A 24,279-nucleotide genomic window follows, 5' to 3' on the forward strand; every position below is an offset into this window, starting at 1 on the left:
TGCAGTCTGCAGTCTGCACAGGCTAATCAGTGATGACATTTTCTGCCTAAACTGGATTTTTGCAAAGAAGAGACTATCTGTAAACAAAAAATACCATAAAAGCAGTGTCATCTCTGATTAGACTGTGCGGGCCTGGGACAACACTTTACGCACATGACTTAAACCCCTTTTTCACAGAGCATGGCACAGATGATTCAAGCCCAATTTTCCCAGAGAGTGGCTCGTATTTATTGCGAAACTCCCCTGTAATGCTAGCCCCAGAGAAATTGTTTTGTGTAGTGGATTTATTATATAAAGATGTTTCACGGTCTATTTTATTCAACAAACTATTTTATTTACAAATCAATTGGAAGTACACACCTTTACTTTAATGATTCGTTAAGTTATTATGTTGTTATGGGTTTCAAATGTAAACTTCTGGAGGAATTTCAGAAAGCAAAAATGCTTTTAATGGTAAACGAAGTCGTATTTTGACTTCACATGTGACAATTTCTGGGCCCAGGACACTGACAGTTACTGAGGGCAATCTCAAGTTTATCTTGTTAAATGAGCTAATCTTGAGTTTATCTTGTTAAGTCAAACAATCTCAAGTTTATTTTGTTAAAGAGGCAATCTAAAGTTGTACCTATTAATAAAGGCAAGTTTCTCAAGTTTATCTATTCAATGAAAGCAAAAGTAAGTTTATTAAAGGAGGCAATCTCAAGTCTATCTTGTTAAGGGAGATACTCTAAAGCTCACCTTGTTAAGGTAGGAAATCTCATGTTTATTTTGTAAAGGTAGGCAATCTTAGGTTTATCTTGTTAAGAGAGGAAATCGCAAATTTATCTTATTAATGGAGGCAATCTCATGTTTATCTTCTTAAGGGAGGAAATCTGAAGTTTATCCTGTTAAAGCATGAAATCTTGAGTTAATCTTGTTAAGGGAGGAAATCTAAGTATATCTTGTAAACAGAGGAAATCTTGAGTTTAATATATTAAGGGGTGCAATCTCAAGTTTATATTGTTAAGGGAGGCAATCTCAAGCTAATCGAATTAAGGGACGCAATATCAAGTTAATCTCGTTAAGGAAGGCGATCTCAGTTTATCTCCTTAAGGAAGGACAGGCTTTTTCCGCTCCATTTTGGGAAAACGCCACACTGGAATTTTGGGAATTTCTCGTCGTGAAAACCCCAATTTTGGAAAAAAAGATAATCGCAAAATTGGCTCAATTGGGAAAAATTATCGCATGTAAATAGTGTTTCTTATATTTCAAAGAAGCCGTTAACTGGTAAAAAACGACTTAAAATTTTACAAAATATTATGAACATGTGTGATAAGTGCAGGTTTTTTAATCTGAATTTGGGGAAAAGGCCTGGCCTTTTTTGAGTTGTAAAAAATCGCGCAAAGCACCGGATTTTGAGGAAAATAAGGAAAGTCTTAAATAATCATTAACATATTTTACAGTTTTTAAAACAAATTCAAGGCAACAGATAATTTAATTATGCAAGACTTTTTTCTATTTTCTACACCGGATCAGGTTAACTTATATATTTTAAGGTTAAAAAAAAAAAAAAAAAAAAAAAAAAATATTTTTTTTTTTTTTGGAATTGTGAAATTTTTTTTTCAATTGGGAAAAAAACAACCAGATTTGCATTGGGAATGGGGCCGAATTTCGGACCTGTGGCATAGGGCGGAAAAAGCCTGAAGGATATCTCAAGTTTATCTTCTTAAGGGAAGCAATCTAAGATTTATCTTGTTAAGGGAGGCAATCTCAAGTTTATCTTTATTTTTTAAGGCAGCAAGGTGAAGATCTCCTTATTAGCAAGAGATACATTGTAAGTTTACCTTAGAGAGGAAATCCACATTAAGGGACACAATGTTAAGTCTACTCACCACCTCCACATCGATATCGTAGCAGGCGGTCTTGCGCGCGTCTGGCCCCTCCACAGTGATCACATGATTGATTACGATTGGGTCGGGAGGCATGAGCAGGGTGTGAAGTTTACCGGGAATCTCCGCAAACTTCATACGCTTGCACTCGAATATCTGTAAACAGAATTTCAAACTTCATACACTTGCTATCGAACATCTGTAAAAAGGAATGAAAACTTCATACACTTGCTATCATATAAACAGCAAAGAAGTGCGTGAAGTGTGTAAACAGGCACTCAAATATATGTAAACAGGTCTACACAAATGGTGTGAAGTGTGTCAACAGGCACTTGAATATCTGTAAACAGGCACAAGGTGTGATAAGTGTGTAAACAGGCGATTGAATATCTGTAAACAGGCACAAAGTGTGTGAAGTGTGTAAGCAGACACTTGAATATCTGTAAACAGGCAAGAGGTGTGTAAACCTGCACTTGAATATCTGTAAACAGGCAGGAGTTGTGATAAGTGTGTAAACCTGCACTTGAATATCTGTAAACAGGCAGGAGTTGTGATAAGTGTGTAAACAGGCACTTGAATATCTGTAAACAGGCACTAGGTGTGTGAAGTGTGTAAACAGGCACGTGAATATCTGTAAACAGGCACGAGATGTGATAAGTGTGTAAACAGGCAATTGAATATCTGTAAACATACACAAAGTGTGTGAAGTGTGTCAACAGGTACTTGGATATCTGTAAACAGGCATGAGGTGTGTGAAGTGTGTAAACAAGCACTTGAATATCTGTAAACAGGCAGGAAGTATGAGTAAACAGGCACTTGAATATCTGTAAACAGGCAAGGGGTGTGTGGAGTGTGTAAACTGGCACTTGAATAGCTGTTTACAGGCGTAAAGTGTGTGAAATGGTTACATCAGCACTGGAATATCTGTTAACAGGAATGAAGCGAGAATAGTAAAATTATTGTGAAGTTTGCAAGGAACCTCAAGTCAAGCAACATACAAAGAGGAAGGTTTTCAATGGGAAAATTCCCGCCACATTTGACTTCTGGTTTTCCTTTGTGTCTTGTATGAAATATGAAAATTATGAATATCGTCTGCTTCCGTTAAAATACAATACTTTTTGTGGGCGTAATTCATGTGCGTTACGTGTTGCCCTAGATTAGCCTGTGCAGTCCACACAGACTTATCAGGGACGATACTTTCTTCTTTTATGGTATATTTCGATAAGTGTCATCGCAGATTAGCCTGTGAAGTTCTTAAAGGGGAAGACAATATCCGCCTAATCTGGATTTGCTTTTAGAAGAGACTTCTTTTAAACAAGCAGAAAGTGCCATTCCCAGCATGTGCAGACCACACTTTCTTATCCGGGATGACACTTAACCCACATGCATTAAGTCCAGTTTTCCCAGAACCAGGCTCAAATAGTGGCCAAACATGACAAAGAATCATGTTCTGAGAAAACTGGGCATAATGCATGTGCGTAAAGTGTGGTCCCAGATTAGCCTGTGAAGTCCGCACAGGGACGACAATTTCCACCTAAATTAGATTTTTGCAAAGAAAAGACTTTATTTTAACAAAAAATGTAATTAAAGCGGAAAGTGTCGTCCCTGATTAGCCTTTGCGGACTGCACAGGCTAATCTGGGACAACACTTTATGCACATGCATTATGCTCAGTTTTCTCAGAACGCAACTCCATAGTTTACACTTGTTCTAGATATCAGTTGTTAGTTACTGAGAGACTGTTCTTCTCACCTGTTCTAGATAATGGTCAAAGTTTATGTATTGGCGTTAGCAAAGAGGACACATTTCTCACCTGTTCCAGATATCGGCCACAGTTGATGTATTCGTGTTACCAAAGAGGACACAATGCTCACCTGTTCTAGATATCGGTCACAGTTGATGTACTCGCGTTCATGCGAGTCCTGCAGCTTGTGGGTCTTGATGTACTGCCAGAGGGCGTTGATGATGACAGGCCTTGTCTGAGTGTGCACGCCCAGCAACCGGGCTAGCCGTGGGTCCAGCTTGAACTGCGCAGGCTGAAAAGGCATACCATTTAAACAGGTCAGTCAGAAAATACAACATAGGTCAAAAATGCATGCAACTTGAACAGGATAGGCTGAAAATGAATACAACTTGAACAGGATAGGCTGAAAATGAATACAACTTGAACAGGATAGGCTGAAAATGAATACAACTTGAACAGGATAGGCTGAAAATGCATGCAACTTGAACAGGATAGGCTGAAAATGAATACAACTTGAACAGGATAGGCTGAAAATGCATGCAACTTGAACAGGATAGGCTGAAAATGAATACAACTTGAACAGGATAGGCTGAAAATGAATACAACTTGAAATCGTCAGACTGAAAAAACAACATAGGCTGAAAACAATCTAAATTGAACAAACAGACATAAACAAATATAATATAAAAATAAAGAGCTGCGCCATGAGCGCATGATACGCCCGTCGTTCGCCAATGAAGTAGTAAGGTAATAAATAACCCTTTGAATCATTTTTTTACTTCAGTTTATTTGTATTTGAATACATGGTTTATTTTATAAGTACATGAGCATGGAGCGCCGTCTCCTTGACATTCAACAAAGTCCCATAACTGTGGAACAACAATTCAGAATTCCGTCAAAAACGAAAGGGGATCAGGGTTTATCAATATTAAGATTGTGTTGAAATTTGAAAAAAATCCATCGAAGGATATTTGAGCTACGGTAGGACATTCAATGAAATAACGAAATTTTGACGAACAAAGTCCCATAACTCTGGAACGACAATTCAGAATTCCGTCAAAAACGAAAGGGGATCAGGGTTTATCAATATTAAGATTGTGTTGAAATTTGAAAAAAATCCATCGAAGGATATTTGAGCTACAGTAGGACATTCAATGAAATCACGAAATTTTGACGAACAAAGTCCCATAACTCTGGAACGACAATTCAGAATTCCGTAAAAAACGAAAGGGGATCAGGGTTTATCAATATTAAGATTGTGTTGAAATTTGAAAAAAATCCATCGAAGGATATTTGAGCTACAGTAGGACATTCAATGAAATCACGAAATTTTGACGAACAAAGTCCCATAACTCTGGAACGACAATTCAGAATTCCGTCAAAAACGAAAGGGGATCAGGGTTTATCAATATTAAGATTGTGTTGAAATTTGAAAAAAATCCATCGAAGGATATTTGAGCTACAGTAGGACATTCAATGAAATCACGAAATTTTGACGAACAAAGTCCCATAACTCTGGAACGACAATTCAGAATTCCGTCAAAAACGAAAGGGGATCAGGGTTTATCAATATTAAGATTGTGTTAAAATTTGAAGAAAATCTGTCAAAGGATATTTGACGTAGCGTACGACATTAACAGACGGACAGACGGACGCGGGGTATACCATAATACGTCCCGTCATAGACGGGCGTATAATAACTTGAAGAGACAGACTGAACATGCAATACATTACATTATAAGACATTTAATTTCTTCTTAATATAAATGGAAACAGAGACTACACTGTGTTTACTGGGGGGACAGCCTTATTTGGGCTGTAAAACTTACAGAAAAACGGCCCTAAAACAGGTACAGACCTGATAGTCCAGCATCAACAGCACAGTGCATCTCACGTTCTGATCACCGGGACGCTTCACTTGGAAGCCGTCTGTCTCCTGGGTGTTAGCAGTACGATGCCACTGAAAATGTAAGAAAATTACACTGAGCCGCGTTCTGAGAAAATGGACTGCACAGGCTAATCAGGGATGACAATTTATGCACATGCATTATGCCCAGTGTTCTCAGGAACACGACTACATTGATCCCATCATAGCCTTTACCACTTAGGTACGCATTTTAAACTGTTTGTTGTCCCTTAAAGTCAATATTAATTAAATACCTTTTTACTAGATTCAAGCTTTAAAAGCTTGATTTCCAACCCTGGGGTGCTGATAAGTAGCAACAGCATACAACCTGAACAGATGTGAGTTTCTCACAGGCAGTTCTGGTGTTATGCTGGCTGCTGCATATAGCCACTTTTGCTTTGCTTGTGAGCCAGAAATGGTTGGCGTTGACAAAATATTTGTTCCAAGTTATTGAGAGAAATCCTTCAAATAGAAGAGTGTTGACAAGTTTGCAATCACACTGACAGACAGAGAGTAGGTGACAATCTATTTAAACTTGTAAATGATAAACACAAACTACATCAACCCTTTCCCATTCAGAAGCAAAGTGAAAATGTGCAAACAGCATAACACCAGAACAGCCTGTGTTTAACTCGCAGTCTGTTCAGGTTTTATGTTGTTTGCTTTTCATAAGTATCTAAGGGTTTGAAATGCTTCTATATTTAGTACAAGAGCACCGCCTTGCGGGTGCAGACAGCTCATCTATTTTTCTTTTAAAGGTGAAGGGACCTATCTCAATACTTCAATCACAAAGGAGGGGGGGGGGTGGGGTGGAGAGGGGTGTATAGTGTGGGTGTGTGGTCATTTATTACATTATCTTTCAAAAATAAGAAAAAAAATGCAAACAAAAAATTATATTTTTTTTTTTTTGGGGGGGGGGGGGGTATTCTTGGGTGTGTTTGTTGGACGGTATTTCAGAAATAAAACAAGAGCACCGCCGTGCGGGTGCAGACCGCTCATCTATTTTCTTTTTAAAGGTGAAGGGACTCTGATTTTCAATCACAAAGGAGGGAGGGGTGTATAGTGTGGGGGTGTGGACATTTATTACATTATCTTCCAAAAATGCGGAAAAAAATGAAAAAAAAAAAAAAAAGATTTCGGGGGTGGGGGTGGGATCTTGGGTGCGATGGTTGGACGGTATTTCAAACATAAAATAATAAAAATAAATATTTGTTTTTTAACCGTTTAAAAAAAAATGGGGCGGGTGGGGTGGGGGGGGGGTATAGTGTGAGGGTGTGATGGTCATTTGTGAGATGATCTTTAAAAAAAAAAAAAAAAAAAAAAATTAGGGGGGGGGGGGAGGGGGGGGGATTCTTGGGTGCGATGGTTGGACAGTATTTCAAACATAAAATAATAAAAATAAATATTTGTGTTTTTTAACCGTTTCAAAAAAAAAAATTAGGGGGATGTGGGGGGTGTATAGTGTGAGGGTGTGGTGGTCATTTGTGAGATAATCTTAAAAAAAAAAAATAGGGGGGGGGGAATTAGGGGGGGAGGGGGGAAGGGCATGGGGGAGGGTTTGGGTGGAGTCTATTGTGGTATGTCAGGTAAGAGTAGTTTTGTCAAAGTATCAATCAAATCTATTCATAAATAAAGAAGTTATGGCAATTTTAGCAAAATTTAATAATTTGACCTTGAGAGTCAAGGTCATTCAAAGGTCAAGGTAAAATTCAACTTGCCAGGTACAGTAACCTCATGATAGCATGAACGTATTTGAAGTATGAAAGCAATAGCCTTGATACTTTAGAAGTAAAATGGATCGAAACACAAAATTTAACCATATATTCAAAGTTACTAAGTAAAACAAGATGTGTTTGTGAAACACAATGTCCCCCTATATGATGTTTGACATTGTAGGATGACCTTGACCTTGTGAAGGATGACCTTGACCTTGACCTTTCACCTCTCAAAATGTGCAGCTCCATGAGATACACATGCATGCCAAATATAAAGTTGCTATCTTCAATATTGCAAAAGTATTCATAAAATAAGCGATTTGGGCCATATATATTTGACCTCTGACCTTGAAGGATGACCTTGACCTTGACCTTTCACCACTCAAAATGTGCAGCTCCATGAGATGCACATGCATGCCAAATATCAAGTTGCTATCTTCAATATTGCAAAAGTTTTTATAAAATGAGCGATTTTGGCCACATATAATTGACCTCTGACCTTGAAGGATGACCTTGACCTTTCACCACTCAAAATGTGCACCTCCATGAGATACACATGCATGCCAAATATCAAGTTGCTATCTTCAATATTGCAAAAGTATTCATAAAATGAGCGATTTTGGCCACATATATTTGACCTCTGACCTTGAAGGATGACCTTGACCTTTCACCACTCAAAATGTGCAGCTTCATGAGATACACATGCATGCCAAATATGAAGTTGCTATCTTCAATATAGCAAAAGTTATTGCAAAATGTTAAAGTTGGCGCAAACAGACCAACAGACAGACCAACAGACAGACAGACAGGGCAAAAACAATATGTCCCCCACTACTATAGTGGGGGACATAAAAAGGGCCATAATTCCGTAAAAATGACAGCCAGAGTTATGCAACTTGTCCTTTTACTGTACCCTTATGATAGTTTGCGAGTTTTCCAAGTATGAAAGCAATATCTATGATACTTTACGGGTAAAGTGGAACAAAACACAAAACTTAACGAAATTTTCAATGTATAAAGGGCACATAATTCTGTCAAAATGCCAGTCAGAGTTACATTACTTTGCCTGCACAGTCCCCTTATAATAGTTAGTAAGTGTTGCAAGTATGAAAGCAATAGCTTTGATACTTAAGGAATAAAGTGGACCTATACACAAAACTTAACCAAAATTTTCAATTTTCTAAGCATAAAAAGGGCACATAATTCTGTCAAAATGCACGCCAGAGTTATCTAACTTTGCCTGCCCAGTCCCCTCATGATAGTAAGTAAGTGTACCAAGTTTGAATGCAATAGCATTGATACTTTCTGAGAAAAGTGGACCTAAATGCAAAACTTAACCGGACGACAACGCAGACACCGATGCCGACGCCAAGGTGATGACAATAGCTCATAATTTAAAAAAAAACAAGGGACAAAATTGTCACAAAACCAGGTTTTCATTGTGCAAAAAAAATCTGATAAAGGGAGAAAACTCAAACTGAGCTTTTGAAATGAACAAACAAAATTAACCCCCTTTGTAAGTTTGTTTTAAAAAAAAATCTATTTTTAGTCGTGGCGACCTTGACATTGGAGATATTGACGTGATTCTTTCGTGCGACACACCGTCCCATGATGGTGAACAAATGTGCCAAATGATTTTAAAATCTCACAATGAATGACATAATTATGGCCAGGACAAGCTCATTTATGGCCATTTTTGACCTTTGAACTCAAAGTGTGACCTTGACCTTGGAGATATCGACGTAATTATTTCGCGCGACACACCGTCCAATGATGGTGAACAAATGTGCCAAATGATTTTAAAATCTGACAATGAACGACATAGTTATGGCCCGGACAAGCTTGTTCCGCCCGCCCGCCAGCCAGCCCGCCCGCATTCGCCAATCTAATATCCAGTTTTTTCCTTCGGAAAACCTGGTTAAAATTAGATGAGCTAATAATAAAAAAAATATTTTTGTTTTTTAACCATGTTTCAAAAAAATATTGGGGGGGGGGGGGCGGTAGTATAGTGTGAGGGTGTAGTCATTTATAAGATGATCTTTAAAATAAAATGAAAAAAAAAAATGATTTTTTTTTGGGGGGGGGATTCTGGGGTGGGGGCGTGGGAGCGTGGGGGATGGTTTGAGTGGAGGCTATTGTAGTATGTCAGGTAATAGTTGTTTTTTCAAAGTATCAATTAAATCTAATCATAAATAAAGAAGTTATGGCAATTTTAGCAAAATTTAATAATTTGACCTTGATAGTTAAGGTCATTCAAAGGTCAAGGTAAAATTCAACTTGCCAGGTAAAGTACCATCATGATAGCATGAAAGTATTTGAAGTTTGAAAGCAATGGTCTGGATACTTTAGAAGTTAAGTAGATCTAAACACAAAATTTAAAAGTAACAAGGGCTGTTTGTAAAACATGCATGCCCCCCATATGGGCTGTCCGTTGTAGTGGCAGCCATTGCGTGAATACGTTTTTTGTCACTGTGACCTTGACCTTTGACCTAGTGACCTGAAAATCAATAGGCGTCATCTGCGAGTCACGATCAATGTACCTATGAAGTGTCATGATCCTAGGCAAAAGCGTTCTTGAGTTATCATCCGAAAATCATTTTACTATTTCGGGTCACCGTGACCGTGACCTTTGACCTTGTGACCTCAAAATCAATAGGGGTCATCTGCGAGCCATGATCAATCTACCTGTGAAATTTCATGATCCTAGGCATATGCGTTCTTGAGTTATCATCCGAAAACCATTTTACTATTTCGGGTCACTGTGACCTTGACTTTTGACCTAGTGACCTCAAAATCAATAGGGGTCATCTGCGAGTCATGATCAATCTACCCATGAAGTTTCATGATCCTAGGCGTGTGCATTCTTGAGTTATCATCCGGAAACCATTTTACTATTTCGGGTCACCATGACCTTGACCTTTGACCTAGTGACCTCAAAATCAATAGGGGTCATCTGCGAGTCATGATCAATCTACCCATGAAGTTTCATGATCCTAGGCGTATGCGTTCTTGAGTTATCATTCAAAAACCATTTTACTATTTCGGGTCACCGTGACCTTAACCTTTGACCTAGTGACCTCCAAATCAATAGGGGTCATCTGCATGTCATGATCAATGTACCTAAGAAGTTTCATGATCCTAGGCCAAAGCGTTCTTGAGTTATCGTCTGACAACCACCTGGTGGACGGACCGACCGACAGACCGACATACCGACATGAGCAAAGCAATATACCCCCTCTTCTTCGAAGGGGGGCATAAAAAAAGGGCCATAATTCCGTCAAAATGAAAATCAGAGTTATGCAACTTGTCCTGTACTGTCCCCTTATGATAGTTTGTGAGTGTTCCAAGTATAAAAGCAATATCTATGATACTTTAGGAGTAAAGTAGACCAAAACACAAAACTTGATTAAATTTTCAATTTCTAAGTATAAAGGGCCCATAATTCTGTCAAAATGCCAGTCAGAGTTACATAACTTTGCCTGCACAGTCCCCTTATGATAGTTGGTAAGTGTTGCAAGTATGAAAGCAATAGCTAGGATACTTTAGGAATAAAGTGGACCTAAACACAAAACTTAACCAAACTTTCAATTTTATAGTATAAATAGGGCACATAATTCTGTCAAAATGCCAGTCAGAGTTACATAACTTTGCCTGCACAGTCCCCATATGATAGTTAGTAAGTGTTGCAAGTATGAAAGCAATAGATTTGATACTTAAGGAATAAAATGGACCTTAACACAAAACTTAACCAAAATTTCAATTTTCTAAGTATAAAAAGGGCCCATAATTCTGTCAAAATGCACGCCAGAGTTATCTAACTTTGCCTGCCCAGTCCCCTCATGACAGTAAGTAAGTGTACCAAGTTTGAATGCAATAGAATTGATACTTTCTGAGAAAAGTAGACCTAAACACAAAACTTAACCAGACGCCGACGCAGATGCCAAGGTGATGACAATAGCTCTTTTTTTTTTCAAAAAATAGATGAGCTAAAAATGACATTGACCTTGGTCACACTCATTCCATGTCAATCCCTGGAATACACTGTAAGGAATACATGTATACAGTTTCAGTAAATTAGCTTTAACAAGAGATGTGTTTGTCAGAAACACAATGCCCCCTACTGCGCCACTTTGAAACATGTTTTTTTACCTTTGACCTTGAAGGATGACCTTGACCTTTCACCCCTCAAAATGTGCAGCTCCATGAAACACACATGAATGCCAAATATCAAGTTGCTATGTGAAGGGACATAGAAGTTATGAGCATTTTTCGAAACCTAAATGCGAAACCTAAATGCAAAGTGTGACGGAAAGACAGCCAGACAGACGGACGGACGGTCAGATCACTACATGTCCTCCTTCGGGGGCATAAAAATGTATCGAGTACAAACAATATGCAAATTTCTAAGCGTAAAATGGCCCTAGTTATGAAAAATTTCAAACACCAGTTATCTTGGCTTATGGGGTGATTTAATATGGGTAATATAAGTGTGGAAACTGAATGAAAACCCTTAGGCCATTCCTTAAACAACAGCAAATCGAAAAACTTTAACCTAGCTTGGATGCTGACACTAGGGCAAGTAGAATAGCTTGCATGTGCTACGAAAAGTCGAGCTAAGAACTACTTAAATTTTTTCTAAGGCTTGTCAACAATCCCTATGAAAGAAATCTTCCAATGCCATTCTTTTGAAAAATGGGACAGCGAGCAAAATGCCAAATGTTCTTAACCTCTGACATGGTTTATAGGTAGGTCCCATGATGCATGAGTTGACAGATAGACTCTCACAGGTTACACCTTCATTAACATGTATTGCTTTCCAATTGACATGAAACCTGTAAAGTCATGTTAAGAGGACAACTAACATGAGTGACCATGAATGTATTAGATCAGAGTGTAAAATGTGCCAGTGGATCACGTGGATTCTAAACTGGGACACCCACAGCCTGATCTGATAACATCATAACAATTAGGTTAATGATGTAAACCTTTTATTTACAGGTGGCTTGTTCCATTCACAGGATTGTGATACAGAATTTAAACCTTGAAAGCTCACACTCACATTTTGACCTGATCGTAGTTCTTTAGAAAATAATTTAAAAGTATGATCAAAGAATAAATTATGTTGAAGGTGGATAAGTCCGCTATTGGTTAAATGCGAATGGAAGTGTTCATTCATTCTTTTTTTGTGTTCATGTTGTGTATAGAGATAAAGTGATTTAACCCTATTCGCTCAGTGTAAATATAAGATCTTTCTTAATATTCAAGTTTAAAAGGCTTTATTTCCAACCCTAAGATACTGATAAGCAAAAAACTGCATAAAACCTGAACTGACTGCCACTTATTCCCAGGCTGCTCTGGTTTTATGCTGGTGCCAAATAGCAAATGTTCACTTAAACCTGAACTTGCTGCCACTTAGTCCCAGACTGCTCTGGTTTTATGCTGGTGACATATAGCAAATGTTCACTTAAACCTGAACTGACTGCCACTTATTCCAAGGCTGCTCTGGTTTTATGCTGGTGACATATAGCAAATGTTCACTTAAACCTGAACTGACTGCCACTTATTCCAAGGCTGCTCTGGTTTTATGCTGGTGCCATATAGCAAATGTTCACTTAAACCTGAACTGACTGCCACTTATTCCCAGGCTGCTCTGGTTTTATGCTGGTGCCATATAGCAAATGTTCACTTAAACCTGAACTGACTGCCACTTATTCCAAGGCTGCTCTGGTTTTATGCTGGTGACATATAGCAAATGTTCACTTAAACCTGAACTGACTGCCACTTATTCCCAGGCTGCTCTGGTTTTATGCTGGTGCCATATAGCAAATGTTCACTTAAACCTGAACTGACTGCCAGTTATTCCAAGGCTGCTCTGGTTTTATGCTGGTGCCATATAGCAAATGTTCACTTAAACCTGAACTGACTGCCAGTTATTCCAAGGCTGCTCTGGTTTTATGCTGGTGCCATATACTGTGAAACCATTTATTTTCGACAGCACAAAATTTCGTCATTTTTATATAAATGACAATTTCGTCAGCACTTAAATTGGCCGATTTCTGATTTTGAATTTTTAAAAAATGCGTCAGTCAATATCCGATTTGTGTGTAATACATATTCGCGATCAATCGCAGTTGCGAAAAATCGTGGTACGAATGCGGGAACACACTTGAGAATCACTGCAGGAGGTGGGGCCTGTTTGTCACATGCCAATTTACTAGTCTTTTGTTATCAAGGGACAGTAATGGACCCTCTTAATGTATGCCATTCACATGTTCATTGTTATTATTAGCGGACAAGTGGGATCGAATAACCGTTAACGAGTGTTTGTAACAACGAAGCCAATTGCCAATTAGTCTTATTCTAGTTGGTATGATTTTTATAAAAATGCTGTCAATACCGTTTTAATACTGTTTGTGCTATACGAAAGAAGTTCCAGTTTTTTAAGTGTTGTTTTTTATGTCAAATAAAATGCTTTTTTATTATGATATCAACATTAAAATTATAAACTCTATGTGTGTGTTTGTTCTTAAAAAGTAAACTACCGGTATATAAATCAATAATGTCAATAATTAAAAAAAATAAATTGATACATATAAAATAGTAATAAGTGTGGTTAAACGCAAACAATCAAACAACAAACAGCAATTAAAATATTCTTTATTAATTTGTGATAAATACGCATGTTGATCACACATCGTCATCTTTTCATTTGGTTTATTGTCTTTCATCGGCATTCGCTGCGTGATGGATAATATGCAACACCCCTGAAAAACGCAATGCACCTAATGGGTAATAAAGTTATAAACAATTAGCGCTAATTCATTACCATTCTACATAAACGAAGTCAACGCATTCGATACAGCTGTTCTGCACACGCATTTTAAAGAAGTGTAACGTGTCAGTTAAGTACCTTGTGTAATCTACATCCCTTTGTGTCAAAACCGGATTAATCTTGATAACGAAACAGCAGTGAATGTGTGCATGGATTATGTTGGAATTTAATGCCTCATGTCTACGGTAAAGTTTTAAAATATTGTTCAACTTAGTGTTTGTTTTTGTTCAAACATAGAGCATGATTATTCGTTAGGATCTTAAATTCGCCGATCGGTCGACTGACGAAATTTATGAAAATTAATGCCTGACGATTTATAATGGTTTCACAGTAGCAAGTGTTCACTTAAAACTGAACTGACTGCCAGTTATTCCAAGGCTGCTCTGGTTTTATGCTGGTGACATATAGCAAATGTTCACTTCAACCTGAACTGACTGCCAGTTATTCCAAGGCTGCTCTGGATTTATGCAGGTGCCATATAGCAAATGTTCACTTAAACCTGAACTGACTGCCACTTATTCCCAGGCTGCTCTGGTTTTATGCTGGTGCCATATAGCAAATGTTCACTTAAACCTGAACTTGCTGCCACTTAGTCCCAGACTGCTCTGGTTTTATGCTGGTGCCATATAGCAAATGTTCACTTAAACCTGAACTGACTGCCACTTATTCCAAGGCTGCTCTGGTTTTATGCTGGTGCCATATAGCAAATGTTCACTTAAACCTGAACTGACTGCCACTTATTCCCAGGCTGCTCTGGTTTTATGCTGGTGACATATAGCAAATGTTCACTTAAACCTGAACAGACTGCCACTTAGTCCCAGGCTGCTCTGGTTTTAGTTTTATGCTGGTGACATATAGCAAATGTTCACTTAAACCTGAACAGACTGCCACTTAGTCCCAGGCTGCTCTGGTTTTAGTTTTATGCTGGTGACATATAGCAAATGTTCACTTAAACCTGAACTGACTGCCAGTTATTCCAAGGCTGCTCTGGTTTTATGCTGGTGACATATAGCAAATGTTCACTTAAACCTGAACTGACTGCCACTTATTCCCAGGCTGCTCTGGTTTTAGTTTTATGCTGGTGACATATAGCAAATGTTCACTTAAACCTGAGCTGACTGCCAGTTATTCCAAGGCTGCTCTAATTTTATGCTGGTGCCATATAGCAAATGCTCACTTAAACCTGAACTGACTGCCACTTATTCCCACGCTGCTCTGGTTTTATGTTAAAAAACGCACTCAGTGACCCTGTTACCTAGTTTTTGACCCGTAAAGGCCCATGTTCGAACTTGGCCTTAAGATCATCTATATACAACTTCTGACCAAGTTTGGTGAAGATCGGATGAAAACTACTTGAATTAGAGAGCGGACAACATGCTGAATGTTTAAAACGCACTAATAGACCCAGTGTGCTAGTTTTTGACCCGGCAAGGCCCTTGTTCAAACTTGGCCTAGACATCATGTAGATACACTTTCTGACCAAGTTTGGTGAAGATCGGATGGAAACTACTTGAATTAGAGAGCAGACACTTAATACGGACCAACAGACAGACCGACCGACTGACAGACAAGTTCACTCCTATATACCCCCCTAAACTTCGTTTGTGGGGGTATAATAAATAACTTGAAACTAATGAGGTGCAAGACTAGGTTAAGTATTTACCAATTTAAGTGGTAAACTTTGCAAAAAGCCCGTGCTAATCTTGACCATTAATAAGTTGGTTCAACAAACACACATTGTAATGTTTTTTTCAACATTTTTTATGAGGGGGAATACCCTTTGGATAGGCAAAAATTGTAATGTTTCGTTTTTTTTGTTAACAATTATTTTAAAAATTGAGAATAAGTTTTTTTTCATACATATTTTTCACTAAGAATCAACCTATATAGATGGATTCAGAAATAAACTTATGTTGCAATTTATTCACACACAAAAATATTACTTAACCCTTTGAGCGCTGGAACTGGAATTTGAAATCCTTTGCAAACAGTTTGGATCCAGATGAGACGCCACAAAATGTGGCGTCTCACCAGGATCCAAACTGTTTGCTATTCTGATAGTATTCTTTGAAAAAAAATAGAAGAAAATGCTAATTTTAGAAATTTAGCAGACAACATTTTAGCAGACGACAAATTTCCCAGCATGCAAAGGGTTAAGGGAATTTAAAGGGATCTTTTCACGCTTTGGTAAATTGACAAAATTGAAAAAAGTTGTTTCAGATTCGTAAGTTTTCGTTTTAGTTATGATATTTGTGAGGAAACAGTAATACTGAACATTAACCATGCTCTAATATAGCCATTATATGCATCTTTTGACGATTTTAAAACCTAAAAATTATAAAGCGTTGCAACGCGAAACGATTAAATAATTTGGAGAGTTCTGTTTTTGTCGTTAAATTTTGTGAAACTACGAAGATTGCTTATATAAGGTATAAAATACGTCTATAAAGTGTACTCGGCGGAATAGCTCAGTAGGCTAAAGCGTTTTTACTTCAGGACTCTGGCAGGACTCCAGGGGTCACTGGTTCGAAACCTGCTCCGGGCAATGTTCTTTTCCTTTTTTTATTTTTTTTCTTGATTTTTTACTGGAGCTTTTACGATCCAATGTTTACATTTATCAATATAAAGCATTTAATAAATAAGTTAAAAAAATGCCAAAATCTGTGAAAAGGCCCCTTTAAGGCAGATATTTGGGAGAAAAAAATACATTTTTGACATTGGGAATGAGGCTCAATTTCAGCCCCAAATTTGACATAAAAACATTGACTCACCTCCACGAGGTGATTATCAGGTCCATAGAGTTCCTTGTCCAGTTCAATCACCAGGCTCTTGAAGAATGACGAGAACTTCCTCTTCAGTTTGTTGGCGTCCTGCACTTTAGAGCTGACCGTCTGAAAGGAATAACAGTGCTGTAAAATCAATATTATATATGGGACATTAATTTTTGCCCATTTCCTGGATTTATGGATCAACGTTGTAAACACACAAACACATAGGAACATTTAAATTTGAATGCCTTTTTTAAAATTGTGTTGTGCACAAGTCATTTTTGAAAAAGCACAAAATTTCATTCCCACCAATATAATAATTTGTACAATAATTCAGTTGACTACATCCGCTGCCATGAAGGAACACTATTCAAAAGGGGCCAAACATGATAACTTTATAGCAAAAGAGCCCAGATGGTTCCCTGCCCAGATGATACAGATCCAAGCTGTATATAGTGTGCTTATATATTTTATACAAGTGTTTTTTTCACCATTCTGGGAATGGGGCAAAGACCATTTGGATTGGAAAAAATGGGTTGTTTTGCCTAAAATTGGGACATTGTTGTGTTGTATTTTGCTTACAAATACTTATAAATTGAAAATAAGTGTTTCCAATGAAATATTTATTAATGCTAAATTTAAACAGCTGGAAAATGAGAAAAAGAGCTAAAAATATATTATTTTTTTTATACTTTTTTTTTCAGTAATCTTAAATTGAAAATTTTAGGCATTCATTTGGGAAAGAACATACCTTTTGAGAAGGGGAAAGGGTTTGATTTACAGACCAAAATTTGACAACAAGAAACAGACAAAATGAAGGGTGCACCCTAATAAGAAGAATTACCATGCAATTGAGCTACATATAAGACGGGATTTCCTTTCCCATAAAGACCTTAAAAGCCGAAAGTGTCATCCTTGAGGCCAATCTGGGAGGACACTTTCGGCACATGCATTAAGCTCCATTTTCCCTGAACAACGCTCAGTGTTAACTTACATCATCCAGCAGGCGTCCCTCTACACGGAGCTCCCAGGATGGTACAGTGTCCTCCTCCCCCTCCCCCTCCCCCACCTTGGACGGGTAGAACGTGTTGGAGATGAATATACGCAGCTTACGCTTTTGCTGAAATACAATTTACAAAAACACAATTTACAAAGAGAAAATAATTGAGCTTAAAGTAAAACTATAAGCCACCATAAGGATATATTGGTTAAATTTTATACTTTTCCTTTCACAAGCCAATCAGGGATGACACTTTGCGCTTGTATAGAATTTTTGTTTGAAGGAAATATCTTCTAAATGAGAATCCGGTTTTGGCAGAAAGTGTCCTCCATGATTAGCCTGTGAAAACTGCACAGGCTAATCTTGAACGATACTTTATGCACATGCCCCATTGTCCCAGCACTAGGCTCAATGATAAGTGATGACACTTTGCAGTTTACACTTTGGCTAAGACTCAATACAAGCAAGATGAATATGAGTCGCGTTCTGCGAAAACTGGGCATAATGCAGTCCGCACAGGCTAATCAGGATCAACACTTTCCACCTTAACTAGATTTTTGCTAAGAAGAGACTGATTTTCTGGGACGACACTTTACGCACATGCATTATGCCCAGTTTTCTCAGAACACGACTCGTATAATTATGCTAATTTTGCATTAAGCCCTCATTTCCCAGAGCAAGGCTTGTACTACTATGCCATGTTTGCTCACCTTCATGGGACGTTTGAGAGCCTCCTGGATGTCGAGACGCTTGCGTGTGATCGTGGCATCAAGCTTCCTCTCGAACGCGAGCAGGTCCATGTACGCCTGGGACTCAGGCACCAGGTCTCGAACCTGCAATAACAATATTAGGGACATGTATTTCTTTTGAAGAATAGCTGAATAATTATATTTGAAAATAATATGAGACTTTATTCAGGGGAGCAATAAGCCTCTGGGGATAGAACACTCTGTTGATCTTTTTTATATTGCCATTCTTTGATAGGGGTATGATTATTTAGCATCATATGCTTTTCAGTGGAATATAGAATTATAGAGGTAAAAGAACATTTGATTTTAATAAAAATATATAAAAGTACAGTGAAAATCAGTGAAAACATATGAAATATGGCAATATTTTTCAAATAATTATGACAGTCTACAAGCCTCAGTTCCTTTTTCTGACAAATGAAAATGCATGCATTTTACTGACAAATGAACAACTCACAGATTATGACACATTTTCCCCTGCATCTCTGTATGATGTGGTTTTACACAAATATGACGATGTCATGATACCCAAATGTATGATATTTAAGGGTTTTTTTTCCTGTATTTTATTTTTTGTACTAAAACATGATACAATAACAAGAGCTGTGTTTGTGAAACACAATGCCCCCTATTGCACTGCTTTGAAGTCATATATTTGACCTTTTACCGCAAAGGATGACCTTGACCTTGACCTTTCACCACTCAAAATGTGCAGCTCCATGAGATACACATGCATGCCAAATATCAAGTTGCTATCTTCAATATTGCAAAAGTTATGACCAAGGTTAAGTTTTTGGACAGACACACACAATGACAGACAGACAGGCCAAAAACAATATACCCCGACTATTTGATCCGGGGGGCTTAAAAAGAACATGTATTGCTCTTGTAGAATAATCAAATAATTATGTTTGATACTTAAAGGACACTTATATCAGGGCTGTAATATTTCACTCACCCGCTCACATTGGCCACTTAGATTTGAACACTGGCAAGTATGTTATCCGAAATACCTAATCGGGCAAATCCATTTAAGATCAGTTGGTGCTTTGATTTTCAAACAGATGCATTGTGTTGCTCTTTCATCCCATGCTATTTGTACCATACCCAGTCAAGAAAATTATGTATAGACTTAGACATACAAATGGCAATGCAATAAACATGTATAGTTATAGATAACAGCAACTCAAACTTAGGGCGACAACAAAATCAGAAAGAATGACATGACTGTGGAATCTGATATTCCAGCATGGATTGTGCTTTTTTACACCCCTATATTTACCATATTGGGCATGCCATTTCACTTACACGTTGTGGGAGGATCTTATCTGCAAGCATTTTCTTTTTCTTTCTGTAATTAACATAATAGATGTATTTATAAACATATAACTTATATGCAGTGTTTATTTTAAATCAATGACTGTTCTGACTAGATATAAATTGCTACTGACCTAACCTGCAATAATATACAGTCTCCAAGTGATCAGTCTTAATCCTATACCACTTAGATACGTATTGTGACCCATTTGTAGTCCCTTAGAAAGTTACATTTAATTAAAGACTTTTCTTACTAAATTCAAGTCCTCATTTCCAACCCTTGGATATTGATGAGCAGCAAACAACATAAAACCTGAACAGACTGCGAGTTACTCGCAGGCTATTCTGCTTTTATGCTGTTTGCACATAGCCATTTTCAATATGCTTCTAAGTGGGAAAGGATTAAACCATTTATGCCTAGCGTCTAGAAAAAAGGCCTTGGCAAACAGCAAAGACACAGATGAGACGCCGCATTATGTGCATAATGCGGCGTCTTATCAGGGTCTGCGCTGTTTGCTTAAAGGAATTTCTGTAAGAAATATTCTAAATATAGAAATAAATATACTAGACATCCCTAATTTTGGAAATAAATTGATCCAATTTAGAAGGATGGGAGAGTCCACTAGGCATAAATGGGTTAAACGAGTTTAGTGTGCGAGGACCGATCAACACTGCTCCTCTAGTATCCAACAACATCAGAAGAGAGGACAGTATAAGGTGGTACTCACGCCATCTTGTGTGCTGACTTGGAGTCTGAGGGTCTCTTCCTGTCCATGCCCGGCGTACCCATGGGTGGGGGAGGCATCCCAGACCCAGGGCGTCCCATCCCTGAAACACGGGCGAAAGTAGGGGCTGGTTTGAGTAAGGATCTTACCATGCACTTAACTTTTGATTATAAAGTGTAAGAATTACGTTTATTTAAAATTGGGAGAATGTATATAACATATTTGCAAAAAAAATTAGGTTACTTTTTCAAGATTTCCCTCACAAAGAAGAGAGATAGTGGTTAAATATCTGTGCTTACAAATTGTTTCAATAACATACATTCATCTTTGATAGAATTAAAATGCTGCTAAAATGAAAGCTGCGTAAGATATAATTCAATGAGCAGAGTTCGCGTTGATAAAAAAAAGACGTAAACAAAAGTAAAACTTGCACACACAACAAATGTGTTGGTTAAACAAAAATGTTCAGATCTACAATAAAATTTAAATAACTGACTACCAGAAGACTTCTTTTAGGCAAAACCAAAAGCAAACATTTATCTATCAAAGCAAGTGGCTGCCCTGTTACCAGCAGGTCCAACACAGAAATCTAAAGATCTTTTTAAAGAAACCAGGTATGCAAAGACCTTGACATTTACATGTTTTTATGCATTCAATATCACACACACTCACTTTTAGTTTCTTTTAACAAGAGCAACGCATAACGCATAAAGCTTGTCAGATTTTTTTTATTAGAGGTCACAGTGACCTTGACCTTTGAGCTAGTGACCCAACAAGAGATGTGTTTGTCAGAAACACAATGCCCCTTACTGCGCCACTTTGAAATAAAATTTCTATTTATCATTTGGCAGGTATAGAAAACATCTCCCTTAAAAGCCTTATTACTTCCCTTGGATATTGTCCAATCTAACGGGGGGGGGGGGGGGGGGGGGGGGGGGGGTCTGTAGACAGTCAAAAATGACCAAGTCAGACTTCACTGACAACCAAGGTCTGTGGTTTATCAAAGAGATCATAGCCAGAGTTCATCATGTATCTATGGACATAAGTCCACAGGAATGTAATGAACATCAAGAAATTATAATTTTATCATTTAAAAAAAGTCCACTGGTATTTAATGAAAACTAGCATTCACAAATTAGAACAGGTAAGAAATGATAATTATATCAAGAGATGTGTTCGTCAAAAACACAATGCCCCCTATTGCGCTGCTTTGAAATAAAATTGCTTTTTATCATTTGGCAGGTATAGAAATCATCTCCCTTTAAAGCTTATTATTTCCCTTGAATTTTGTCCAATCCAACCGAGGGGACAAGACATCACTGACAACCAAGGCCTGTGGTTTAAAGAGATCATAGCCAGAGTTCATCATGTATCTATGGACATAAGTCCACAGGTAATGTAATGAACATCAAGAAATTATAATTTTATCATTTAAACAGGGCTTGCACTAAGCGGCCGTATATTACGCCCGATAATTGTTTCCATACGCCGATAAAAAAAAGCCATGACGTCCACTGTACTTCCTTAAAATTGGTCATACGCCGAAAATAGCAACCGTGACGTAAGCTGTCGATTAAAATAACACTTCAATCAACACTGCTTTCTGCCGACTCAATGTGTTTTGCACACGTCTCGATCAGTCTAAACTCCGCCTCCTTATATTTGCTACCGCCCGCAGGTGATTAGCAAGTTTATTGTTTATCTAACGGTTACACAATTTACCCCCCGCGCGGATCGCAAATTGACCGTGACAAAGCAGTCGCTTAACATTGGTTGCTTTAACAACACACTCGTGTCTCTGCGCGTGCCATATGTTGTCTAATGATTAGGAGATAATTGCTGGTTTTGAGCAGACCGTACGGTAAAAGAAAGACGGCAAAAATAATTAAAAAAAAACAAAATTGATCAAAGTTTATTTTAATTACGTAGATTCACTACCGTATTAGGTCCCGCGAGTTTTCTCAGTTTGTTAATCCACCGATAATTACGAGTAATAACCATCTTATATAAACTGGAATCACAGTTCATTTTCTATACTAACAAGTCATTTTACTAGTAAGAAACATTCAGAAAACACATTTCCTTGATTAGATATAAATTATCCGAGTAAAATTAAATTACTACGTCATGATTTTCGACATTGCAAATGGCTGACCTATTGTAACATTCAACCCGCGTTCAGTTCAAAGCTGGCGATTCAAATTACAAGTAATGTTGGTTTAATAATGGAACCATATATAGTATTCGGATAAACAGTAATTGATATACTAGATGCTCCATCATGACCATTCATTAAGATTATGTTTTGTTGCAAATGCAGTCATAGGAATGAGGATAATAAAATGACAATAAATATGTGATGAAAATGTGCAACCGCACATATCTCAAATTACATAAATGTGTTGAATGACTTAAATGTGTTATGATTACATAGATTTTAATGAGAATTTATTGTTTTTACAAATGAACATAGTAAAATGATAGAAATAATCAAAGTTTTGAAATTAACATGTTTTGTTTTTTAAGTCGATATTGTTTGCACAAACTTATACCCTGATTTTCCAAACTTCTCCCTATTTTTAAAGCCTAGGGTAGTCTCCGCCTTGTTGTAAGATATATCTAGTTACTTTCACAGATGTACAGTGACCCAAAATGGATGGGAAGAGTTTGTGATCATTTACGCAGTTCACATTCCGTTAACATCAACATTAAAGTTGTTTGGACTTCCAACATTTTTGAGTGGGACTTCCATAAGTAAAGGGCAGGAAGTCAGGACTTCCAAAATTTATTTCTTAGTGCAAGCCGTTTAAAAAAAACTTTGACGAATCAATCATTTGAGTTATAAATAATCAAAATAATAAATCTGTACAGTAACTGTGAAAAGAATTTCAATTCTTGGTAAGGAAATATATAATATAAGATTTATAATTATATAAATTACTTCCCTTGAAAATAATTGTCTCTAACAAATCTCTATTTTTAGTAGCAAATAATTAAAAGCCACTACCGTGACTGTGATTGACCACTCGAAATGTGCAGCTCCATGAGATACACATGCATGCCAAATATATAAAGTGGCTAAGTTCAATATTGATTAATTTTCTCCATTTTTAAAGATTATTACTTCCCTTAAATTTGTATTTTTTACCGTAGATCGTAAAGGATGAACTTGACCTTTTACCACAATGTGTTTGTCAGAAACACAATGCCGCCTACTGCGCCGCTTTGATTTATTTAACAAAAATATATACGTGGGCAGGTCAGATAACTATGTCCATTTAAAGCTTATTACTTCCCTTGACTTTGTTTTTTCGACCCTAGACCTTGAAGGATGATGTTCACCTTGAAATTCTACCACTCAAAATGTGCAAGTCCATCAAATACACATGCATGCCAAATATCAAGGTGCTATCTTCAATATTTAAAAAGTAATGGCCAATGTTAAGGTTTTAGCACGACGCCTAAGGCGGACGGCAGATGGCGGACGACGAGCTGGCTATGACAATAGCTCGGGTTTTCTCCGAAAACAGCCTCGCTAAAAATGAGTTCTGATCACACACAAGTTATTAAATTCAGCAAAAAATCTGTTTCAGACAGCTCCTATAACTTGAATGTTCAATATAAATTGATGAATCATAGTCAGAGATGGGTAATCA

The 24,279-nt window shown here is 37.5% G+C and overlaps 2 protein-coding genes across 3 annotated transcripts in view; one reads left to right on the forward strand and one right to left on the reverse strand.

Annotated features, from left to right (window-relative positions):
• LOC127869521 (cytochrome P450 2C31-like) overlaps nucleotides 1–24,279 on the forward strand; it is a 149,296-nt gene that overhangs the window by 103,032 nt on the left and 21,985 nt on the right. The gene's annotated exons all lie outside the window — the stretch shown is intronic.
• Nucleotides 1–24,279, reverse strand: part of LOC127869523 (SWI/SNF-related matrix-associated actin-dependent regulator of chromatin subfamily D member 1-like) — a 61,963-nt gene that overhangs the window by 9,687 nt on the left and 27,997 nt on the right. The window contains exons 4-11 of the mRNA XM_052412157.1: nucleotides 20,627–20,726; nucleotides 19,890–19,932; nucleotides 18,543–18,665; nucleotides 17,827–17,952; nucleotides 16,836–16,955; nucleotides 5,470–5,571; nucleotides 3,742–3,903; nucleotides 1,872–2,024 (exon numbers count right to left, since the gene is read on the reverse strand). Of these exons, the coding sequence (XP_052268117.1) occupies nucleotides 1,872–2,024; nucleotides 3,742–3,903; nucleotides 5,470–5,571; nucleotides 16,836–16,955; nucleotides 17,827–17,952; nucleotides 18,543–18,665; nucleotides 19,890–19,932; nucleotides 20,627–20,726 (929 nt within the window). The remainder of the gene's footprint in view (nucleotides 1–1,871; nucleotides 2,025–3,741; nucleotides 3,904–5,469; nucleotides 5,572–16,835; nucleotides 16,956–17,826; nucleotides 17,953–18,542; nucleotides 18,666–19,889; nucleotides 19,933–20,626; nucleotides 20,727–24,279) is intronic.

This window comes from Dreissena polymorpha, chromosome 2 (genome assembly GCF_020536995.1).
Source record: "Dreissena polymorpha isolate Duluth1 chromosome 2, UMN_Dpol_1.0, whole genome shotgun sequence".
Taxonomy (NCBI): domain Eukaryota; kingdom Metazoa; phylum Mollusca; class Bivalvia; order Myida; family Dreissenidae; genus Dreissena; species Dreissena polymorpha.